Below are 23,859 nucleotides of genomic sequence, written 5' to 3'. Positions count from 1 at the left end.
AGGAGGAAGCTGTGTAGATCCTTAGCGCATTGAATTGAAGTTAAATAAATTAATTCCCATGTAGAAAATCACGGGATGAGTGTTGTTAGAGTTTGAAACTAACAAAGTTCATGCCCATTGTGTTAAAGCTGGCATAGACAAAGACTTGGGTGACTGTCCTTCTGAAATCCCTGGCTTCTGTCCAGAAGGAGGTTGGGGGGTGGGGGGGTCCTGAATCACAAAAGAAGCAATCCTAAAACGCTACCTTTCAATTGAATGCAACGGGTGCAAAACAAAATTTCCCATTGATTCCCTTGCCTCCCAAACCAGAGCCCCAAAGCACTGCCTGACCTTTGAATTTGTGATAGCTTAGTGCCACAGTATTGGTCTTTGAGGTTTTTGGTTGATATTCCGTTTTGTTAAACCTTAAAAATATATATATATTCTTACTATACATCAGCCTGGTTCCTAGCTCATTGGTGGTACAGAATCTGTATAAGCACTTTGGGTGCACGCCACCTTGTTTCGGGGGTGAGGGGGTGGGGAACTCCGAGTTGAGTGCGACCACCTAATATAATTGCGACACTAGTAGGAGGAAGCGTGTCGATACTGATGAGAATGGAATACAATTTAGAGTTCCGGTTAGGAGGTACAATGCTGAATGAAGGAACTTGCAGTTCATTGCTATAATTATTTTATAATGCGCTTAATACCAACGAGTGGTTTCTAAGCGTGGGATCTCAATTCTAACCTGCGTTGAGCTGGTTTGTCTTGCTTCCAAGACAACACATTGACCCTGCGATATCCTCCTCCCCAAGGACTCCCAGGACTTGGAGTACATTCTGTGTGGGGAGAGGGGTGCTTGAAATTACTACATTTTCCACCTCTTTAAATGGCTTCGATGATAGGACACAAACATTTTTACTTGACAGACTGTGTTGGGAACACTACCCGCTCTACATCTCTTACACACTTTCAAACACACTGTCTCAAACAATCTCTCGCAACACACAAACACTCAACACGCACATCCCCTGACCTACGCAGTCCAACAAGGTATTCCTGACGGAAATCATAGACCTCCTCACAACAGAAGCAACCACCAATCCCCTCAAACATCACCTTTCTCAGAAACTTTGACCTGCTTGGAACCGGAGACACCAAGAGAATTAGAGAAACCATGTCAACCTGCTAAACTGTGAATTTACAGCATACATTAAAATAACTCATCACCTGACCCACCCATGTGTCAATATTCTCTTTGCCATTGGAATGGACAGAATAAATAAAACAGTCACCACGTTTTTCAAAGACAAAAATAGACAAGATCAGGTATCACATCATAGCTCCAACCTGACCTTGGAAAATCAGCTCAATCGCTCGTGAAAGACGCATAGATGGGCCAAGATCAAGAGCACCATCCTCCAGGAAAATATGACCAACGCTTGCATGGGACTCCAAGCTACCTCCTAAGAATAAGACAGTCTCCTTCTCTTCATTGTGAAGGCCACCACAGGTTAGGACATCGTTCCAGCATATTGATAGTTCGAACTCTCCAGGAGTAATGCACAACACACTGAAAAACCGATGCACCTCGATTTTTGATTCTGGTGAAAACGCACAGAGGTCTGGACTACCTAATCAGTCCTCAACAATGCTATCAATTTATGGTAATAGCAAGGGCTGAACTGAGAGGTACACTTAACTTGTCCTTCCTCTCCTCCTGCAGGTATAGCCTTCCTGAACCTTGCGGAAATGCCTCAAGCTTAATACAAAACAAGGACCCAATTTACCAGGGATCGGGGACAGTTGAAAAGGTAAAAGGTAAAAGGTAAAAACCTCTCATGTACATCATAGCCTCTAGCGAATGGCCAAGGGAAAAGATGATTAAAGTCACAAAAAGGAGAAGGCACAAACGGCTATCTTATGTGTGGGGTGCATTATACATGACACGGAGTGACAGAGATGCACAGTTGCTCTTTCTCAAGAGCCTCTTATATTATTCCCTACATGCAAAAGCATATGTCAGTACTGTGGTAGGAGGAAATTCAACAGTGGCCCTTTGACTGCGGGTGACCTCTCTCTGCGATTAAGGAAGTCATATTGGGTAGATTAACCATAGTGAGCAGGCGGCCATTTTAGGATGAGATATTCTGTGTGTCAGTATGGGGAGTCTGGGTCGCAGTGATGGACAGCAGAGCAGGCCAAGGAGGTCTGCATCGATTCCCACTTGCTCTGTGTGACCAAAACCCGCAACTTCCTCCACTGCAGAAAATTGCCACACCAGCGTAGAACCAGCAACCGTAGGCCGTACAGCTACAAGGTCAGCCAGCCTCTCCCACAGGCTGCTACAGTACATAACTTGGACAATTCCAGCTACAAGGAGGCATTCCCATTAGATCTACAATAACGCCCCTGGGAATGGAGTAACTACAATTTACAAACAATTCATCTGAAACTGACAGGATTGTGAAGTCTCATTTCAATGGCAGAAAGGAGAGAATAGAGAACAAAATACAATAAATGTTTACTCATTTACTATATCCTCTCCTGGCTGCCATTGCATCTTGCCATTATGCCCCATTTGTAAGCTGACCTCTGCATTACGATTACATATATACACTGGGACTCATTCCCCAGTGAAACATTCTCTTTTCTATGTGGCAGCATTTGATCTGGCGGGTTTGTTGGCAAGAAGCACATCAATAACCTTTTTCACTTGGATTCATGACAGCAGGAACGGCATAATTCAGAAAATGTTTTAAAACGTTGTCTGCTTGTTTAACATCTACACATAAGAAATTAACATAGACATATGTTTCTTTATTCCAACTGCCAAATTAATTAATTTGGAGAATGGTTGACAGTGCTTGTTTGAGTGAATCTACAACAGTGAATAACTTCAAAGTACAATTCTCAGCAGAAAAAGTATTTGCTTCATAATACGACAGTCCAATACATTTGATGGCATCAGGAAATGAGCATTTTTAAAAACAATTAGATTTGGTGTTTGTTTAATGAAAAACGTACTTTTCTTGGAGGCTATATCCTGTAGCATGGAACATAGGGAGAAGGGGCCGAGACAAGGAACATTGGGAAATCGCATGGGCGGGGGTTGGGGGGTTGGGGGGCACCTTAGAAGTCATATAGAAGAATGTGGCAGGGAGTGAAGGTCTGAGGAACTGGGCACAGGTTGGAGGGGCACAGAGAAAAATCACATGGCGAGGGATACCACAGGGAGAGTACACCGGAGAACTTGAGGTACAAGTATTAATTTTCCTTACCGGGTTGGGTAAAAGAAATGCGACATGATTTTGGGCAAAACACCAATGGGACATCTCTCGGGTAACAGGGACTGGAAGCAGGTGCATAGCATAAGCCTCATTTAATAGGACTAAACATCTTAGTTCAGTTCCCAGGCCCGAGACTGCAGCCTAGCAACCAAGATGTTAGTGACTCCGCCACTCTGCGGCTGTAACCTTCACTTTCAAAGGCCGGCACTCGACAGGACCATGCATGACCACAGGAGTATCCCATCCACTCAGAAAGAGTGTGCGGATCCCCAGTAGCAGACCCACGGCTGTAGTGGTAAATAAGAGGCTGACACCAATCGCTGGTAACCACACGACAGCCGCGCCAGGGAACGCAAGGCACATAATGTACCCAAACACAAAGGAACGTTGGATACCTCAGGGAGAACATATTGTATTCACGTTTCTCATACGGATTACATGAGTGTTCTTCAAAAGGAAACTACTATTCGGTAACGCAGGGAACAGTGCAGATGCATCGCACTGGTGTGATAAGTTGGGGCATTTGGTCTAGGCACCCTCCCTGCCTGTAATCGGCTAGCCCTTATGGGTAATCAGAGTTTTGTGCCGAGTGATACTAGGGTGTGGGTTGAAGAGCTAGAGCCCTCTATGGCCACAACTCTTAATCTAGACATGCAGCCCCCCCCCCCCCCCCCCAAGATGTTCACGGGGCATACAAATGTCAACACATTTAAAGGAAATAGTAACTTATTTTAAATGTAGTAGAGACAATACCTACTTTCCGAACCCAGCAGAAAGGAGTAGAAGCTTAAAAAGTTGGTACTGAGATAGAGCCATCCCTGGCAGGGCACCCGCCCTCTCCAGTAACTGCACGAGTAATAGGTCACCAGCTTTTCCTTGTCTGCTAGATCAAAGCATTTCTCAAACTTCAGCAGAGCTTCGCGAAACTTCTCTGGATCTTCTTCCTTCATAAAAGAGCCCTTTCCTTCATCAGCAATTAAACCCTGGAAATCCGAAGAGAAATTGTTAAATTAAAAGGAACTACAGTGTTCGGCTGTAAAGGAACGGTAGTTTCAGCAACAGAAGTTCACAAGTTGCAGTGCCATATCCCAAGTCTTTGTTTTGCACAGAAGACTAAAGCACCTGGCAGGCGCCACAGACATGGATTGCATCCAAAAAGGCCAACATTCAGGCTTGAGCGAAACCAATCTTCATTTTGGAGGTTTGTTCCTTGGGTAAATACTGGACCTATCACAGGGGCTGATGGCACATGCAAATAATGCACATCCAAGCGCCTGCTATGCAATTCAGTTTGGGCAAACATATCCTATACACAAAGTAAGCAAGCACTGACAATGCCAACAGTCTGGACTTTTGTGTAGGCATTGGAAAGGCACTGGACAGGCACAGTACTAATGGTATTGACTGGCCATTCAAGGTAGCAGGTTCAAAATGGTACATGTAGTGAATGGCAAATGCCCAATACTAATACACAAGCCAAAACAATTGGCTTTGCCAATGCTTGTTGCTAACAGACCTTCAGTGAAGGGCATGTATAGTGCTTACAGTGGCTGAAGGCAGACCGAGTTAAGAAATTTTTTATTACACCGGTAGTAGGTTTAAAACTCCAATTAAGTCATTAACTCTCCAAAGACTGTTTTGGAAAAAAAACACTGGCAGGCACTTCAAGTACAACATTTAATGTTAAGGCTTGATTGAGGCGAGCTCAAAGAGTTCCTATGAGGAGAGTTTGGGAGGGGCAGAAGCTGGGGGAAAATGGCCATAGGAATTAGAATGGCCATCGGCAGTCAATGGGTGGGCAAATAACCAAACACCCCCCACAGGCTGTGTGTCACTCCTCATATGCCGTTTTTCCCTATCTGTACTCTAATGCAATAGTTTCAGCTTATAAGTGTCGCTTAATAGCCCAAACTACAAACATGGTACCTTCTTTTGGTTCTCCATAGAGCAGAGAGGACCCTGGGACTGAATAGTGGACCAGAGACTAGCCGAGCCTTAGCACAATCTGTCTATGTACATCGCTATTCATTTTATATAGAACCTTAATATGTTCACATACAATTAAACTAATATATACACATACCAAACAAACTAAAAGCGATCCGAGGTATTTTACTCCTATACTCTTTCAATTCATCATCTATTGATCCATCTTCTCACATGCGTTACTGACCTCCTTATTGCAATCCACCTGCACATGTCCACATTTTCTGACTGCTTCGTCCTCTAGCCGTTATTGAACACGTTATAGCCGTCAATAGGTATCTTATGTAACCAAAAATAGTTTTATTGGTTTTATAAAGGTATTTTAGAAAGCATGTCTAATGATTGTTAAATACAATCATGTTATTGTACTGGAAAGGACAGTTATGTAATGGTAAATGTGCCATGTCTGATCGGATGAGGAGGATGGGTGAATCACAATAAGTGTGCAAGGGTATCAATACTTTCTTTTGAAAACTAAGCGACAGAGAATGTGTCATTTACAGTATACATGTGTCACTGTAGCCCAATATGTTCATAGACGTTAAAGAGAAATGAACACAGGTTTGCGGCAAGAAGAGGAGGGAGTGGGGGTGGAGGTGGAGCTGGTGGCTTCATCAGAATGACGTGCACATTTTGGAGTATGCACTAGGATCCTTGAAGTGTAAACAAGTCATTAGAGGCACCGGACAGAAGGCTGAGTTAGGCAACATATTCACCTTGTTTCCACTGATATAAACAGTCACAGTGGTAGAGAACTGGAGACTGCAACACACAAGCTACATGGTTTGTTTGCCTTAAAATATCAGTTTACATTATATAGTTTGTCATAGTGTTCCAAACGACCTGTGAAGCTGTTGTCTTGAAAAAGACAGATAGAGAATATCATCAACAACACTTCAACACAGTGTATGTGGTCTGGATACATTTGAATTTCATCCATTTACTTATACTAATGCAGAGTTATACACAATACTGAGGGACTGAGTGTTTCTATGAACTTACTGATGTGTGGCAATGGGTGCATTGAGACGGCAAGCAATGCACTTATTGGCCATCGGGGTAGGACTCCTCCATAGGAATGGATCCGAGCTGTGGGGGCTGCACCATATGGCCACCCTCACATTGTCAGACCTCTCGCCAGTGTTGATGATTTGACAACACGCGGATGAAGAATGAGGACAGCCGGTTTGAGTTCCAGCTGGGCACTCTGGCTAATGTGATCCAAAGCTACTTTGCTCACAAATTCATACATGTATGGATAGAAGCTCGGGATGCAAATGTAATGCGATATAGTTCCCTTAAAAAAGGCGAAGACAGGAACACCCAGTGGGGCAGGGGAAGACATACAGGGAAATCCTTTGTCCCTATCCATTAGAGAAGCCATGCTGCATTTGATCAACTGTGAATGGAAGATCCAGAAGTGTATGTGGATAGGAGTCGGATCATGGGTTTTGGTGGGAATCAGCAGTAACCTGAAGGGTGGTTATCAAAACGGAACACTGCAGCAGGGGGCGCTGATAGAGAAGTGCAGAGACACCAGACAGTACAAGTCAGACACTAAACCACAGCCGGGTTTGAGGGAAGACAACCAACAGTACTTCATGGTCATCCAAAAACGTGAAATGGAAGGCTGGTGAATTCCTGCAACTGACATGCATCAATATAAAGAAACATAGATGCAACCCAATCTACCAGGGACAGAGGAGCTCTGAGAGAACTGACCTCAAGGTTCACCGAGGGGACGCCTGAGAAGCAAAGACAGCCCCATTATCCAGCCGTGGGGAAAATGCCGACATCTGGAGGCAAGACCTTTGCAGCTGTCCCATGGAGTGAAGGTTTGAGAGAGGAAAATTAGTAAGCCCCAGAGACACTGAGGAAAACAAGTACAGAGATGAACATACAACTACAAATCTGAGGTGTGACAACTAGTTCAGTGTAGGAGCGTGCACACAAATAGAACCTGACCAATGGGGAGAATGATAGAGGCCTTCACTGAGAAAGCTATAGGGTGAAGGATCCCTAGAGATAGGCATGGCAGAAAGTAATGGGTAAAGAGCACTGTATGTTGGGTGAGAGAGTGCAAATACAGCAGGCCCTGAAAACCCTAAGAAAAAACGATTGAGTCCTTGTACTGTGCCAGGAAAGCCTACAAGAAATGGGGACGTAAGTCTACCTCTACTCCTTATATAGTTTGCCTATGTGGACAGTGCTATACACAAAAATGGACCGTAGCTCTGAGGTTGGAAAGACACTTAAATCAACAGTTATATCAAAAATATCATTTTATTACACAGTAAAAAAATAAGAAATCACATGAATAGTACTGCATTATCAAACCAAATACATTAGTACCCAATTCTATTGGAACACACATCCAACACCTCTCCTTTTGCTCCACCATACAAACCCATTCTCTCACTTTCCCGTAGCACACTTACATTGTATGTTGCCTCGATTACAAAAACTATGTAGCCTTCTCGTCACAAAATCGTATTCCACTATTCCTTCACACCCTTCTCAAATACAAATTTGTCTAATGGCTGAGCAGCCGATTCAGCCTGTCAACTTGTCAACACGTGTTTCAGTCGGTTAATCAAGCTTCTCATGTTGCCCTTTAATCGCCCAACCTCCTTCAGGACGATAGTGTGGATCAAGTAGTGCCTCAATCTTAAACATATGGAACGGGAGAGGTCATCTCCATTATCAATCATGGGGGTAGTGCAAATTTTCGGAATGGACCAAATCTTGAGAAAATTGTTTTCTTGCAACTCTGTGTTCACACTATTCAGCATGGGCTACCAACGGGCCCGCAAGCAGTTCTGTGTGCATTACGTGCTGGAAGCAACCACCACGAAGTGGAAAAATAAAGAAAATACGCTGGTCTATGAAGATTGGTAGCCCATGCTGAATAGAGTAAACACAAAAAGTTGCAAGAATTTGTTTTTCTCTCAAGATTTGGGCCATTACGAAAATTCTATTGGACAGTATTGGGTGTCATGGGTCACGGGCATTCATACTCTGAAGCCTTATAGCTCAATGGAGCACTAGTTTTACCATTGGAGCATTGTGGATTGGTTCCTTGTTCTGCACTACCCCCATGATTGATAATTGAGATGACATCTCCCGTTCCATATGTTTAAGAGTGGGGACAGGGACTCCCATTCCAAAATGGAACTCCCTGTCCAAACCACTTTGTCTGAATATATGAATATGGAAAAGACTTGTATGTCTCCTGCAACCACAGTATTTTACAAAGATCCTTCTTTACTTCTCTTGGCTGCAGGTAATGCTGACCACAACCTGAATGCTATAGTCAACAAAGGAGGACAGTTCAAATTGTATCTGTGACGTGTATAAGAAGAGGATGTATTGTAAAGCAAAGAAACTCGTATGGAGGAATTAGGACTGCTACACACAGGCGTGCCTCTGCAGTATTGACATCCTGGTGGGGCAGAGCCATTCCGGGAAGTGGAGCCAGTGGAAAAAAGGAGAGCAATACTAACTGAACTCCTATGGGTTGGCGTTCTATCTGACCTAGAAGCCCAGTTCAGAACGAGAGTAGAGACAGAAACACACGTCTCATCTGGTGCTGCAACCAAATAGGACATGTGGTGGCCCAGGAGGCTGGTAACAGATGCCGAGACCAGACTGTATGAGGGACCCCGGATCGCAGTGCTCTGTACACATGGGAGCGCAGTTAGAGAGATACGTAGCCACGGGGAAAGCAGACGAGGTTTCGGGTGCCTGAGAAACCAGATAGAAGACATACTGCTACAGGGTACAAACATAGCAAATAATACCTGGGGAACAGATCCAGGTTATGAGAGCCTGTGAAAGCCAAGTGTGCAAGCACCGTATAAATGGGGGATTGAGAGTAATACCAACATTGTGACAAATCGCTGGAAAACCTATTCAGGTATACAGGAGCCTGAGGAACCTGAGAGCAAAAACAACCTATGAAAGAGGGGGGAGGGGACTAAGAAAAGTACTAACACTGAATAACGGCTGGAAAAAGCTATTCAGGTTATAGGAGCCTGAGAAACCAGAGAATGCAACGAACACATGAAAGGGGGAAAGAAGGAGATATGAATAATTGAATAAAGGCTAAGACAGACAGAAGGATTGCAAAACTGAACTACCAGGGTGGACCATCAACCTATACAAAATAACTTGTGTGAAAGATAAGAAGCTCTCGGAGGACTACATGACTTTGGGAGTCCCAGCGCCTCGAAGGAGGAAACGACCAACTTTTTTTTGTGTGCGTTTTTTTCAAGCAATCCCGTAGGAATGGAATTGTTTGCATCAAGACACCATTTTCTTTATTAAAAGAGACTGTGAAACCTAATTAGGTACCAAGGCTTGAAATAACATCCTGAGACAGAGTTTGAAATTGCTGGGAACTATTTAGCCGCTGCTTCTAGCTTAGGTGAGCCTGGTTAGGTTGAATCCATTAGTATCAGGAGCCTACCTTTGTCTCCCCAAGTTAACTAATGCCTTACAAACATATGTGACATTGAGTATATAAGAATATTAATGAAGAACAATTAGGGCACATCTATCAACAACGGATTACACATAGTGGGCAAAAAGGTTAAGGTAGCATCTCCCAGTATCTCCTGGTGCCTCTGCAGTAGCTCCTGCCTACAGGGTGATGCCCAACACCCATCTTACTTTCGAACCCTGCTGCTATGGAAAAGGAACTTTGGAAGACTGAAAACAAATTAAGTATAAACTGTGCCAGGCAGAAACCTTGCTGAAGCTAATGTACAAAGCCTCCCCTTTTTCTTCTTTTAGTTAGGTGTTTTGTATAGTGGTAGGGCCAGGTAGCTGGATCGGATTCAGATGAAAGAGTTTAAATTCAGACTTTAGCATCCACCGTTAGTTTATTTTTAATTTCTTTATTAGCTTTAACAATATATAACCAAACTTACAACATTATCAATGCAACATTCATAATTCACTCATCTTTAATTCCCCTTCTCTTCCTCTCACCCCTCCCCCGCCCCACCAAGACCACTGATTGTCCATCAGTCCTCGTCGTGCCAGCTTTCGAGCCTGGGCTGCCTGCTTCGTCTGAGGTAGTGTCCACCGCACTGGGATGGAGCAAAGGCACCGTTAGCGCTACCCATCGGTGCAGGTCTCCGCTGGTGTCCAGCCTCTGTTCTTGTAGTGCAGTCTCCCATGCTCCGGTTTTGGCCGTCACTCACCTCAGGAGATCCCCCCCCCACCACTGTGCCACGCTTGGGTTTTTCGGGCTCTTCCATCCCATGGCTATGCGTCTTTTCGCTGTTATGTATATTAAGTCCTTGAGCTTATTCAAAGGCTTGTTTTTCCTGCTTCTTTTGCATCTGCCCAAGATGCAAGCCGCCAGTGTTTGCACCTCCACGTCGATGCCCGCTCCTGCCACTTTTGCCGCAGCTTGCATCCAAAAAACTTGTATCACTGGACATCCCCAGAACATGTCAGACATTCCTGCCCTAGGTTCGTTACATTTGGGGTATACTTGGGTTCTCGCTCCCCCGAACCTTGAGATGGCTTCTGGCGTGAGGTATGCTCTATTAGTAATGCAGAACTGTATGAGTTGCAAGTGGGCGTTTCTGGAGATCTTTGTGATAGTGGGTTATTTTCTCCCATTAATTGTCATCGAATTCTAGGCCCAGTTCGTTCTCCCACTTCGCCCTACATTCGAGTTCGTTTCTGGCCATGCCCTCCATTAGTGCCTCAAAGTCGTGAGGTTTCATGACCCCCTTGAGCCATGTTTAGCATGGTTTCGATGACCTTGTGCTCTGTTACCGGGTTTGTAACTTCTGGCCATCTGTCCACCTTTCTCCGCACCACTGCTCTATGGAGCAAAAACTGCCCTGTCGGCAGTCCCGTGGCCTCGTTGAGTTCAGCGAACGTTAGGATCTCTTGTTCTTGTATCAGGTCCCCCAGTGTCGCCACGCCGTGGGGCTCCCATTGACTACGCGTTTCCTTTTGTTCCCAGGGTCTGTTTGCCATGATTGCTGCTATGGGGATTTGTGTAGAGTACGGGTCTTCAACCCTCACTGTCCTGCAGGCACGTTTCCAAAGCTGGGTCCCCAGTTTAACCAGGTATGGGCTGTTTTGTGGTGCGCCAGTTGGGACCCAGAGTAGGTCCCTAAGTAGCGGCCGAGGTAGGGCCGGTTGTAAGAGTCGGGTGTCTGTTGTGGTTTCATCCGCCATCCACTTCACTACATGCTTCAGTTGACTTGCCAAGTAGTATAGTTCAAAGTTGGGGTTTTCATGCCTCCCCTTTCGTAGGGTCTCTGTAGTGTCTCCAGCGCCACTCTGTGTCTGCCTCCCTGCCAAAGGAACCGTCTGCAAAGTTTATTTATTTCTCTGAAGAATAGAGGGGGGATATTGAATGGGACATTAGTGAAATTATGTAGTAGCCGGGGTAGCGCCACCATTTTGAGGAGACCAGCCCTCCCTGCCACGGAGAGTGCAGTTTCCCCCAGAAGTCCATTGATTTCTCCAGGGCGTCCTTGGCTCTAACCGTGTTGAGGATGTGTTCCGTTTTGGGGTTTCGGTGTATAGTAATTCCCAAGTATCTGAAGGAGGTTGTCTTCCACTGAAGGGCCATAGGGGGGAGGGATCTGGATTTGTTGCCGCATAGAGCAGCGAGAGGGTAGAGGCAAGACTTATCCTTATTAATCTGGATCCCCGTGCATCTGTAGAATCTGTCTAAAGTCTCTAGGATATATGGCAGTAGGTGTTCAGGGTTGTGATGATATAGAAGTGGGTTGTCGGCGTACATTGAGATGAGGTGGGTCATGCCGTCTATCTCTATGCCCCCAACCCCGTATTCCTGACGTAGGGAAGCTGCTACAGGCTCAATGGCCATGATATATAACATGGGGGATAGCGGGCATCCTTGTCGCATGCCCCTTTGGAGGGACCATCTGTTGGAGTATGTTTTATTCGTGCTTACCCTGGTAGTGGGGTTAGTGTATACCAGCGGGGTCCATTTCAAGAAGGCAGGCCCTATCCCCGTTTTTATCATGGTGGCGTACAGCCATTTTCACCGTACTGAATCGAAGGCTTTGGTAGCATCTAGGGACGCCACTGTGCATTTCTGAGGCCTGTTTCCGGTGCTGTATATGACGTAATGCAACCTACGCAGGTTGTCTGTGATGGAGCGCCCAGGCACGTAGCCCGTTTGGTCCTGGTGGATCAGTAGGGGAACTACTCTACGCAATCTCTTCGCCAGCAGGGCCCTTAGGATCTTGTTATCTACGTTTAACATGGAGAGGGGCCTATACGAGCCGCACTCCGCACCTTCCTTCCCGGGTTTTAGTAGGGGAATAATAACAGCTTCCCTCATGGTTTCTGGGAGGGTGCCATTTTCGTAAGCCTCATTGAACACTTGGGCCAGTAATGGAGAAAGGGTCTCCTCGTATGTCTTGTAGAACTCTCCCGGCAGGCCATCCGTGCCCAGGGATTTCCCAGACGGCAGGGATCTAGTGGTTGCCAGCACCTCATCAGGGGTGATGGGCTCATCCAGGGCTTCTGCCATCTGCGTGTCTAGTTAGGGTAGCTTGATGATGTCCAAGACATCGTCTATTTCGATGTCTGTAGGGGGTGTGGAGCTGGAGTAGAGGTCTTGGTAAAACTCAGAGAAGACTGAGTTTATTTCTATCTGCGTGTGTGCTGTAGTGCCGTCTGGTTTGCGAATGTGACAGATAGGTGTCCGGGGGGTTTCCGTCTTATAAAGCCAGGCTAATAGTTTGCCAGGTTTATCCCCTAGGGCATGGCTTCTCTCAATGTGTTTAGCGTGACTTAATTTCCCCAGGGTTTCCCACTGTGTTAGGCAGGTTTGTCTAACCTCAATCTCCCTCTGCAAATGTTCTGGGGTTGAGTCGGCTCGGCACTCCCCTCCAAATCTCCCAGCTCTCTTTCAGTGCACTCCAATGAGGCTGTGATGGATCTCTGGGCACCTCCCATGGTTGCTATCATTTCTCCCCTCATGACCACCATGTATGCTTCCCATACCGTACCTATGTGCCTCACGCTGTTTAGGTTTGTCTGCCAATATTCCTCTGTGCCATCTCTTATATGCTCGCGGAAGGCTGTGTCAAGCAGAGCCTCGCTTCTGGGCCTCTAAGTAGGTATCAGAGGCCTGGGTGGGAACACCTCCCAGGTAATTGCCAACGGAGAATGGTCAGATAGGACCCTGGGCAGATAGTGTGCATCCCCAAACGTGACTTGTTGCTCTTTTCTTCACAAATATGTAATATAGCCCGTTGTTCCGGGTGCTGTTCCCTCCACAGGTCTCGGAGTAGGAGCTGTTGTGTTAGTGTAGTTAATATTTTGGCAGGAGGGGATGGGCGGGTGTGCTTGTTGTCTGATCTGTCCTTTCGGGCGTCAAGAGTGCAGTTGTGGTCTCCCCCCCATATCATGGTGCTCTCTCTGTAAGGGCTAAGCCGTGAGTAAAGTGAGCGAAAGAAGACTGTTGCGTCATGGTTAGGTGCATAGGTGCTAATTAGACATACCTCTTTTCCCTCTATCGTGCCGTGTGCTAACGTCATCCTGCCCCGTCGTCCGTTTTGGTGCCAATTAATTTGAGGGGGATGGTCGGGTTGATCCAGATCAGGACCCCTCTAGCATAGGAGGAGTAAGAGGATTCTATTAAGGTGCCCCGCCAGGTCTTGGCTATTGCTTCGAGTTTTTGAGCGTTTAGGTAGGTCTCTTGGAGCATGGCAATCCCAACCTTACACCTTTTTAAATATGCGTGGATGCAGAGTTGCTTGACAAAGCTATTTATGCCTGAGGTTTCATGTCATAATTTTAATTTTGTCTGCCATGGGTGCTGTTCCTTCGACATCCTGTTTATGAAAGCTCTGTGTGGTCTTGGTGTTTCCCCATTCAAGTTTCCAACTTTAGTGCCAACTCCCACTTTCCCTCCCCCCAATAAATTTAAACACCCCAAACTAAGAACAGGTCCAGCAAGGTTTCCCCCCGTTATGACTATCCTGTTTCCGCTCCATTTGACCGTGCATTGGTCTCCTGGTGCCCTACGGACGGGTATATATACCCCAATAACTTCTCGGGGTAGAGGGATGTTCGTCTTCGGTGTCGCTCTATAGGAAATCGTTCCAGCTGCGCTTGACTTCAGTCATTTTGTTTGTGAGCTATTATGGGTTAAGGGTCCTGCGTGCACCCTCTTGTAATGCGACTCACCGCAGCTTTCGCCTTTTCTCATCAGCTTCTAGGACCTGCTCCCCATCCATCCATTCTCGGGCCTCTGCCGGGGTATCAAACAGAAGGGCCTTGTTGTTATGTATCACCTTTAGTCTAGCCGGGTAGAAGAGCATATAACAGTCCGGCTTTTTTCAGTCTGGCTTTGGTGTAAATGAATTGTGCCCTCTTCATTTGGACCTGGAAGGTGTAGTCCGGGTAGATTGCTATTTTCGCAGAGTCCCTCAGGATTTGGCCACCCGATCTAGAGTAGGCCAGGATAGTCTCTCGGTCCCTGTAGTTAAGCACTTTTGCTATCATCGGTCTAGCTGGGGTACCAGGGGGTGGTTTTTTGGAGAGACATCGATGGGCTCTTTCGATTGTGAAGCCTTGCAAGAGTTTCTCAGCACCTATCTCCTGTAGCAAGAGGTTCTCCACGTAGTTCGTGTGGTCAGATCCTTCGATGCCCTCCGGAAAGCCCAAAAGACGGATGTTATTCCGGTGTGCCCGCCCCTCAGCCTCCTCAGCCCTATCCTCCAGGTTCTTCACCCTTTGCTGCAGCACGTCCAAATCTTTTAGGAGATGCGTTTTAGCCTCTGTTTTCTCGGACCTGGGCTTCCAGTGTTTCGGTCCTGCAGGCCAAGGAGTGAACATCCTGTTGCAGTAGGCCCAGGTCTATGGCCACTGCGTCGATTTTATTTTCCATTGTTGTTTGAAACATTTTGATGGCCTCTAAAATCTGAGTGTTGCTTGGTTCGGCTGTCACTTCAGGAGGGATCAGACAGCGCCTCCGCAGCGGTCTTATTTGTGGTTTCAGGTCCTGTGGCCCCTCCGGCAGTGTAGGTGTCCATGGTGGTTTGGCGCTGTTTGGCCCTTGCCCCTTTCGAGGACATCACAGCCAGATTACGGAGGTTTTAGTTGTCCCAGGTGTAGGCTTGCGTTGGCGGTAAGGTTAGCGTTATGGCGGGGTACTGCGGGCTTTTGTACATGCTGCTGTTGCTCCCGCTGCGACAGCGCTTTGTGGTCTGTGTTATAAGCGTACTCCTTCTAGGGGCGGTGGCAGGTCCTGTTGTATGGGCCCTGCGGCCCTTCTGTGCTCTTTTAATGTTGCCTGCCCTGCTAATGCCGTTTCAGGGGTCTACTTCATACATTGTGGCTCTTATCTCCGCTGGGGCCTGCGGTGAGTCCCAGGAGCCAGTTCAAAAGGTGGGCCCGTACCGGCATCCTCCGCAGGCTGTTCGGCTGTCAGCACGCGTTCGTGCTGCGCCCTTCCTCACTGCCCGAAATTCCGCTTTGTCATTGTTCCTTTGCCTTCTGTAGAAAAGATGCTGTTCTAACCTGCATTTAACATCTCCCAGTGAATTTATGCTGAGAGGAAGGCCCTCCTTCTGGGAGAAAAACCTGCTTTTCCAGTTCTTGCAGCTTCAGCCAAGCTAATTCACTTCTTAAACACAGCAAAAAACACATCTGTTGCATCACATATAAATACATTTCTTTCTTGGCCTTAAATCTGTGGGATCACAAACAACTAAAACCGGTATTCCTTTTTGGCAACAATCCTGTTTATGTTTGCTAATTCAGCAGACTTTTTAGTTTTAGGTCAAATTAAAGTTTCATCAGTACTCCTCTGGCAGCTGTCATTCAGGTAGCCCCGGGTACTGCACCCAGATTTTGGCCTTGACTGCCAGTTTTCAGACTTTGTGAAACATACAATGTTTCATTTGATAAATGGATTTTAGCACCAGGCCAGATTGTGAATGTTGAAAAGTGGGCATTTTGGAGTGTTTGGCAACAAAGCAAATGTCATTTGTAGGCACATTTTGAGGTACCACTTGCAAAGTGCTGCTTTTCTCTCTGCTGGTCATGGGACCCACTGGCACATTTCTGCAGGGTGTGCTCTATTCCACCGCACGTGTACCAAGGGTGGCAGGTTGTGCATCCCTCTTTTTGTGTGCTGAAGCACACAATTTTTGTAGGTTTTTGGCACACACAAGAGTTTTGCTGCCATTGTTGCCTTTTCTTTCGCCATATCTGGCAGAGTGATGCCGCATAGCATAGCGGAGTGGGTCAATACATCCCACACACAACAGGTACATCGTCTAGAGGCAGAAGGAGACACTCGTTTAACACTCTATACAGGAGCCATAAGACTACGTTATAGCGCCTAAAGGGCAGCAGTCCAAGAATTCATCTTAATTTTAGAGATGTAAAACAGCGGCCAACTGCACATTACCCTTACAATAAAGAGCACCCCTGAGCAAAATCAAGAAGCACCTCACTGGGCTGAAACATCTTGGTAGATTTTTTGAATGAGACCAAGAAACAGCACGCAATCCTTTTAGAAAGAAAAAAAAGAACCAAGAGGAAGATTTTATTTCTGTACACAATTGTTAATCATGTTATATGTTTCTATAGGACATGCGTGAGTTACATTTTCACATGTATGCCTTTAAAAAGGAAACCCGAAGCAATACATCAAGAAAAAACACTGAATGACCTAGAGGGATACAAGCATTATTCATAACTGTGGAATATATGTTGACTGAGGAACACATGCTATATATTGGACAACACAGACCATAGTGATAATTTGTGAACACATGACTTAACACCATGACTAGCTTAAAATAAAGCTATATTTTTTCATGATAGTGCCACTTGAAGCTATCAAAATGGGGATCCATTATGCCATTAATATAATGTTATGAACAAAACCTTGGGATTGTTTGAGATCTTACAGATGTTACAGAAGTTTCAGCATTTCAAGAAGCTAGCTAAGGAAATAATGTTAAAGTGGTCTTGTCCAGCAAATAGCTGCCATTTTGGCAGCACTGCTGTACATGGGGGGTATGTTAGATGGAGGAGGAGGGTGAGAAGGAGGAGGGGGCAGATGTGAAAACTGAAGTGTTGGTGAGTGCAGGCTGTAAGTACCAGAGGTCTGGGAGCTGGTATAGTTCTATGTGGTTTGGCAAAGTGGCACTTGGGTATGTGTTTGATCCAGAGGGTAGAACCCAGAGCAGGGACATACCAGATTTGACAATGTTGTGGTTGGGGGGTGATCGAGCTAATGTGGGTTCTAGCATTGCTGCACCAAGATTAATGTGGTGTCAGTAAGCACACATCTGCTAAGCCAGTGGTGGACTGAATCTGCAAAGGTGCCAGAGGGTCAGTTGAGGAATGAACAGGAGATTTGGGATTAAGGAAGACTCCATTTATCGGAGCTAATGCTAGACTGAATCATTACTTGGGAGGGGAGGTTTTGTTGTGCTGTGGTTCATGTGGATGTAAAGTACATACTATTCCAGGTTCCATTTTAAGAAGAGGCCGGGGGTGGAGTTGGAGACGTATGGCTGATGCGCATGGGAAGAGGAGGTTGACCAAAATGAGTCGTAACTCATGAAGGAGGTGAAGGAATCTCACTGTGCTGTCCTTTTTCGCGACAGGGGTTCATAGAATCCCAATAAATGTAAAATGCATCTATTAGCTAACCTTCAGTTCATTACATATCAATACAATGCTGTGAGTCTAACATCTTTATCTTTCTATTTGCTTAAGCAGTATACTTATACATTTTATTAATCTAATAAATCAGTGTCAGTGTCATGTTTCCACTAAAAACAGTGGACGAGAGATCTCTTAATATTCAGTGGAACTCTAAAAAACGGAGGCCTACGGCATCTTTTGGCAAAAAGATAACCTTTGATGTTCACCACCTGCTCCCAGTCAACACTTCAGTCTGCCTCTCACTTGTGTTGCGTAATCGCCTCTCACAAGGAGTGAAAAATATTACCCAAACAGGTGTGTGGGAAATTGCACACACAGTAAAGAGTTCATATTTTTTTTTGTTAGCCCTAGGAATGAAGGGTTCAAAATAGCACAAGCCTGTCATGAGCAAAAATTATATATCACATACATTTAATCAAATAAAGACATTGACAACTAACTTAACTAGAATCGGTTTTAAAGACTGGACTCGCACTCTGCTTATGCCCATCCCTACTCCTAGACAGTTAACTGATGTAAAAGGTAGGCTACATATACCTAACCACTTTAAAACATGTAGTTTACATTTGATCATTAATGTGATCTTTAATTTCATGTGGGGGAAGAGAACAGATTGGCAAATAAGGGAACTGAATCACAGGGATCTAGTCATTTGTACAAGATCAAACTAATTTGGAAGGCAGATCTTAAGATCCAGATATGGTCGAAAAGGCACCAAGTTGGCTCTTGATCAAATCTCAACCCTTTCCTATCCTTGCCAATCTTGTCAATTTAATATAGTGTTTCATAACGGTACACACTTTAGAGGAACTTTTGCTGAGTCTATATAGACGATATTGTGATAAAGAGTAAAACTTGGGAAGATCATTTGTGCCACCTTTACACAGTCATGCGAGTACTAAGAAAAGCAGGCTTAACTAAGAGACCCCAAAGTGGTTCAATCCGCAGTCAAATACTTAAGGTTTTCTGTGGGTAATGGTACTGTTCAACCCCTGGAAGAAAAGGTTATGGCGGTTCTTGATACCCCCACTGTCACGACCCTCGCCCAAAACCCTCTCTGGCAAACCCATTGGCCAGGTGGAGTCAGGACTCGGGCCTCTAGTCCTAGGACTCAAAAGCCCTCATGGCGTTACTTTGCAGCTCACCGTGTCCAGCTATTCCCTCGAACCTCGGAGAAGCAGAACCTGCAAGGAGACAAAAGGAACATCATTAGCAGCATCATCTTACCTGCAGTCTTCATCTTTAAACACTCACAGCTACTGAGAACAGCTTCCTTGAATCAGCACACCACCCGGACAGAACGACCTGAAAGAGGAAGATAGAGGCAACATTAAAGAAAGCAGTAGACACATTTACAAATTACAAACGGCTCAAAAGGCTTACCTGGCTGGTCGCCTCTCGGCTGGCACCACTCCGGACATTCCACTCGCGCTGAAGAACACTGCGACCTACAAGGAAGGAAAACACAGGTTAGCAAAGGCAAGACTTCGCAGCGCTGCGCATAGCGCTTACTTACCACATCATAGCGCTGTTAATGCGCCAACATTTACCAGCAGGGCTCAACCAAGCCAGTTCGCCGCGCTGAAGCTCTGCATACATAAGGGAGAAAAAATTGACATTTTAAACAAAGAAAGGCGTGCAGGATAGCAACAAAACTAAAGAACAGCAATAAGACCTACCTGAACAATATCAAACGGGCCGGCATCAGTGAAGTAACTGGACCGCACTCGCCCATGAAAGACAACGTGCCCCTGCAAAGAAGGCAGGACGGAGAGCACGCCTAATTCTACCACAAGTTGAGGAGAGGGTGCCAGAGGGACTGAAATCATATGGGGGAGGAGGGAGGATACTTACCCCCAGTCGGTCAGTTTTGTACACAGTCCTCCTGTATTTTCAGGCAGAATCTTCCCCGCAGACCACATCAGGGCAAAGCTGAGAAGCATACCAGCGAGTAACCCGGCTGGGTGGTGTCCCTGTGGTTTCCAGGTGAACGTAACACCCACTCTGAAAACGAAAAAAGATCTGAGTGCCTTTTTTAGGGTTAATCTGCTACTACCACCGGTTTATCCCAAACTTTTCAAGCAAGACTTCACAACTTATTGAGAAACTGAAGAATGCGGAGCCCCAAAAGATCAGGTGGGATGAGAAGGATGAATTTTGTTACACCACTCTACAACAGACCCTGTGCCAGAGCCCCATTTTGAAAGTAGCAGATTTCTCTAAGGAATTCATTTTGCAAACTGATACTTAATTGAGGAGTCTGGGGGCAGTACTCTCTCAAAACCATGACGGATTAGAACACCCTATCTTATACATCAGCAGGAAGCTATTTCCTAGGGAAAAGAACTACTACGCTATTGATTTTGAGGCACTGGCAATCAAATGGGCTGTACGCCATCTTAAATACTACCTGTTAAGCAGCAAATGTAGACTGATCTCGGACCACACCCCTTTAGTTTGGATCAGTCAAAGAAAAGAGTCCAATCCAAGAGTTATGCAGTGGTCCCTGGACCTTGAACCCTTTTACAGTGGAACACCGGAAAGGTCGCGATATGGGTAATGTCAACGTTTTCTCCCAGTTTCCCTGTGAAATATCCAGGTCCAATCTGCCTAGAGGAAGGGTATGTGTGGAATCTGAGGGGATCCTCCCATCTCCTCTCCTGGGATCTTCCCCTCAGGTTGCCAGGGAAAGGCCATCGCTCTTGGATTTTGACCCTGGGGTGGATATGCGAGGGAGGACCACATGGGTGGAGGGACCTTGGGGAGTGGGGAGAGGATGTCTTCAGGTGTGACATAGTATCCTCCTTTCCCTTGTCAGACTGAACCCAACACTCCCCCTGCCTTCGTAGGTTGTCAGGCTTTAACTCTTTCATACATAAAAACTGTCCTATCCTACAATCATTTCCCTTTCCAGTCATTCACACCACTTTAGTACTGGGACGAGGGAGAGGACTGTGGAGGAATACCATTGGAATGGTCAGGCATGTCCTACTAATAGAATCAACTATAATCAAGCAAAGGACTTACATCTGCAACCTTTTAAGGGCCCAGAGGTGTATAAAATTAGACCAGCGTGAGAGAAGGTAAACGAGAAACCCACCTGGAGAGAAGGTTGCGGCTGGCAGATGTGCAGCAGGCCTTAGAGGGACCGTTTAAAAGGATGCTGTGTGTTGCAGAGGGGCGAGAGAGACACCGGGACCTGAGCGGGCCACAAGAGGGTTGAGCCAGAGCTGTGGGACACTGACTGCCGCAGGCCGCTGCAGCAAGGTTAGAAGGAACCAAGTAGTGCTCACCGAAGCTCCTGAAGAGTAGAAGCGGAGGGAGGATAAGCAGGACAGAAGAAAGAAGACACCCAGAGGAGCAACCATGCACTGGGGAGTGTGAGAAAGGGGACACTCACAGGTGTGCTCGAGGGGCTAGAAAGTGAAAATGCCGAACAAACTAAAACTGATGTTAGTTGTGTTTGGAAACTGAATTGTGGAATTCTGAATACAGAACAAGCTGCAAAGTAATTTTCAGAATACAACAAGAATGGACTACCGAACTGAAAGAAAGATATGAAAAGTGCATGAAAATACAACATGAATGAAAGCAAAGTGATGAGCACTAATCAATAAAGTGAAAGCAAGTAATGAATACTTATGAACAGAGTGAAAAGAAAGTGATCAGTATTGATAAGCAATGTGAAAGCAAGGTGGTGGAAAAGGATTAACACCTTTGTCTCGGGAGGATAGGTTTGGGGCAATGCGCTTGCCTTGGAAGCAATGCCCGGGTCCGCGCTTAGAAACCTCTGGGTATTAAGCGCGTTATAAATAACCAATTATTATCTCCACTGAGTGAATTGTGTGAAAAACATCTTGTGATAAAGTCAAGAGACTGCTAAGGAGAAACAGAAGTGAATGTTGATTAATGACATGTGTTGTCAAGAAAGTCCAAAGAGTACAATAAAGTGCCATGGGTTGTCAGTTGCATGACCTGTAATGGATGGACTGTGTGGTCCGACAACTGCACCTAGACTAAGTGGGTCCTACTGGGAAAGATTCAAGGAAAGCCAAGATAGAGAAGCTGTTTTGTATAACAAGTGATTGAAGACAAGAATAATCTATATGAACTATTGCAAAGCCTAGATGGCTACAAAGGTGAACTGGAATTGTTACTGGGAGCCAAGAGATTTGTAACTGAATGTAATTTTAAAGCAGGGAAAGAGTCGACTTAGTTGGGAAGGGTATCCTGAGACTTTGTGAAATGTGCTGAACCTTTGTGAAGGGGAAGCTGGAAAGCAAGCCAGGAGCTAATAAAAGCTCAGAACTTTATTTTCAACACTGTTTCGTTGGTTGCTGACATCACTACACATTGTAACTCTTTAGTTGTGAGGGAGCACATAGGCTTTGGACACAGACTTGAGTTGAACTTAAGGCACAGACTATCCTTAGTTTCATTGGGTAGGGAAATCCCATCTTTGCATAGGGCAAGTTAGACCTTACTCCATCCTGACAAAGAAAATAAACCACTTTATTTTAGGAAAGTTAATCAGTTGTCTGTGTCTTACTTTATGATGCGTTCACCCGCCACATCCTCTGACTTCGTCCGAAAAATCCACACACACACACTCTTGTTACCCACGCCCCCTTTTATCCTTCCCCCTACTTCCTCCGTTGATTCTCCCCTGCTGATTCCGCAAGCCAATCAATCCCTGGTCTTCCCCTCCTGGGAAATGCCACAATCGCTAAAACACATAATGGGAGTCTAAGCCCTTCTCCTTTCTCATATACGGGCTCACCAAAATCTGGTAATGGTGGTCCATCATGGCAAATGTATCATTCTATAGGAAAGTTCCCCGGGTCCATGAAATCATAACTCCCTTGCCCCCAGAGCAGCAGCACTGCTTATTAGTTGTTATGGAGTGGATTGTGGGGTTCGGTGTACATGTCGACACTTGTTTTGGCCGGCTGTGCAGTGCAGCGTAGCGGTTTCTTCTCCTGGTGTTGCTGGTTGGGGTGTACAGCACCACGCTGGAGGCTCCTGTGGGCTGCTCTCTTGCTGGTCCACCGCTCGGGATGTTGGTAGTTATGGTTTCTTAAAGAAAAAACAAAGAAACTGGCCAGCGTCTTGCAACAGAGTTTTGGGATGAGCAGTGGTACTATTAACGAGCATACTGGCACAAAAGGAAACTATAGGAAATGGGGCCCTCCCAACTCCCCTTTTCCTCCTCTGTGGTAGGACTGGCTCTGGCTTCCCTGGTAATAAGGGTAACCATGAAATAATCCTCAAATTCAATGATGGACCAGTGCGTGCTTTCAACTATTACTTGGAAACGTGAGGCTGCAGCTTGCTAATGGCCATTGATAATGAGCACAAACACCCAACTGTCAAAAAGACCAAGGCTGAAGGCATACTCACATAACAGATCAGTAATCAAACTGATTAAATCACTGAGGTTGAAAAGCATTTCATAGTACCAGCAAGAAGCAATGTGGATAGGGATTGATGCTCATGATTATAGTCCAGCCTTCAGATTAGAAACGGATGCTTTTGGCACTAAAACCAATCCTTCTGATGAAGATGCCAAGAATAGTTGGTCCCACTATTCTAGTGTAATATTGTGCAGTACACTGTTCAGTTTGTTATTAACCACTCTCAAATTTGACAGTTATATGAAGGCAGAAGGATTGATTGTCAGAATCAATCCGTTTTGGTCAAATGAGAAATCTGGCATTAGAATTTGGTGGTCTTCCTCCAGTCAACAAATTCGCTGCTTGGCTGCATCTGTTCCCGTCCCATTACTCACCAATCTTTTAGATTAACTGTAGCAATAGAATGGTGTTCAGTTTATTTCCGTGAACTTCAACGATTCAAAGCTAAAGAAATTGGAGTGCAGATAGGTAAAATTATGTACCCA

At 45.6% G+C, this 23,859-nt stretch overlaps 1 protein-coding gene across 2 annotated transcripts in view; it reads right to left on the bottom strand.

Annotated features, from left to right (window-relative positions):
• TBC1D8B (TBC1 domain family member 8B) overlaps window positions 1–23,859 on the bottom strand; it is a 1,314,750-nt gene that overhangs the window by 865,289 nt on the left and 425,602 nt on the right. For both annotated transcript variants that reach the window (XM_069612733.1, XM_069612732.1), the window contains exon 4: window positions 4,030–4,255. In XM_069612733.1, coding sequence (XP_069468834.1) covers window positions 4,030–4,255 — 226 coding nt within the window. The remainder of the gene's footprint in view (window positions 1–4,029; window positions 4,256–23,859) is intronic.

This window comes from Ambystoma mexicanum, chromosome 5p (assembly GCF_040938575.1).
Source record: "Ambystoma mexicanum isolate Mex_15411 chromosome 5p, UKY_AmexF1_1, whole genome shotgun sequence".
Classification (NCBI taxonomy): Eukaryota; Metazoa; Chordata; class Amphibia; order Caudata; family Ambystomatidae; genus Ambystoma; species Ambystoma mexicanum.
This window is presented reverse-complemented; position numbering and strand designations above follow the sequence as displayed.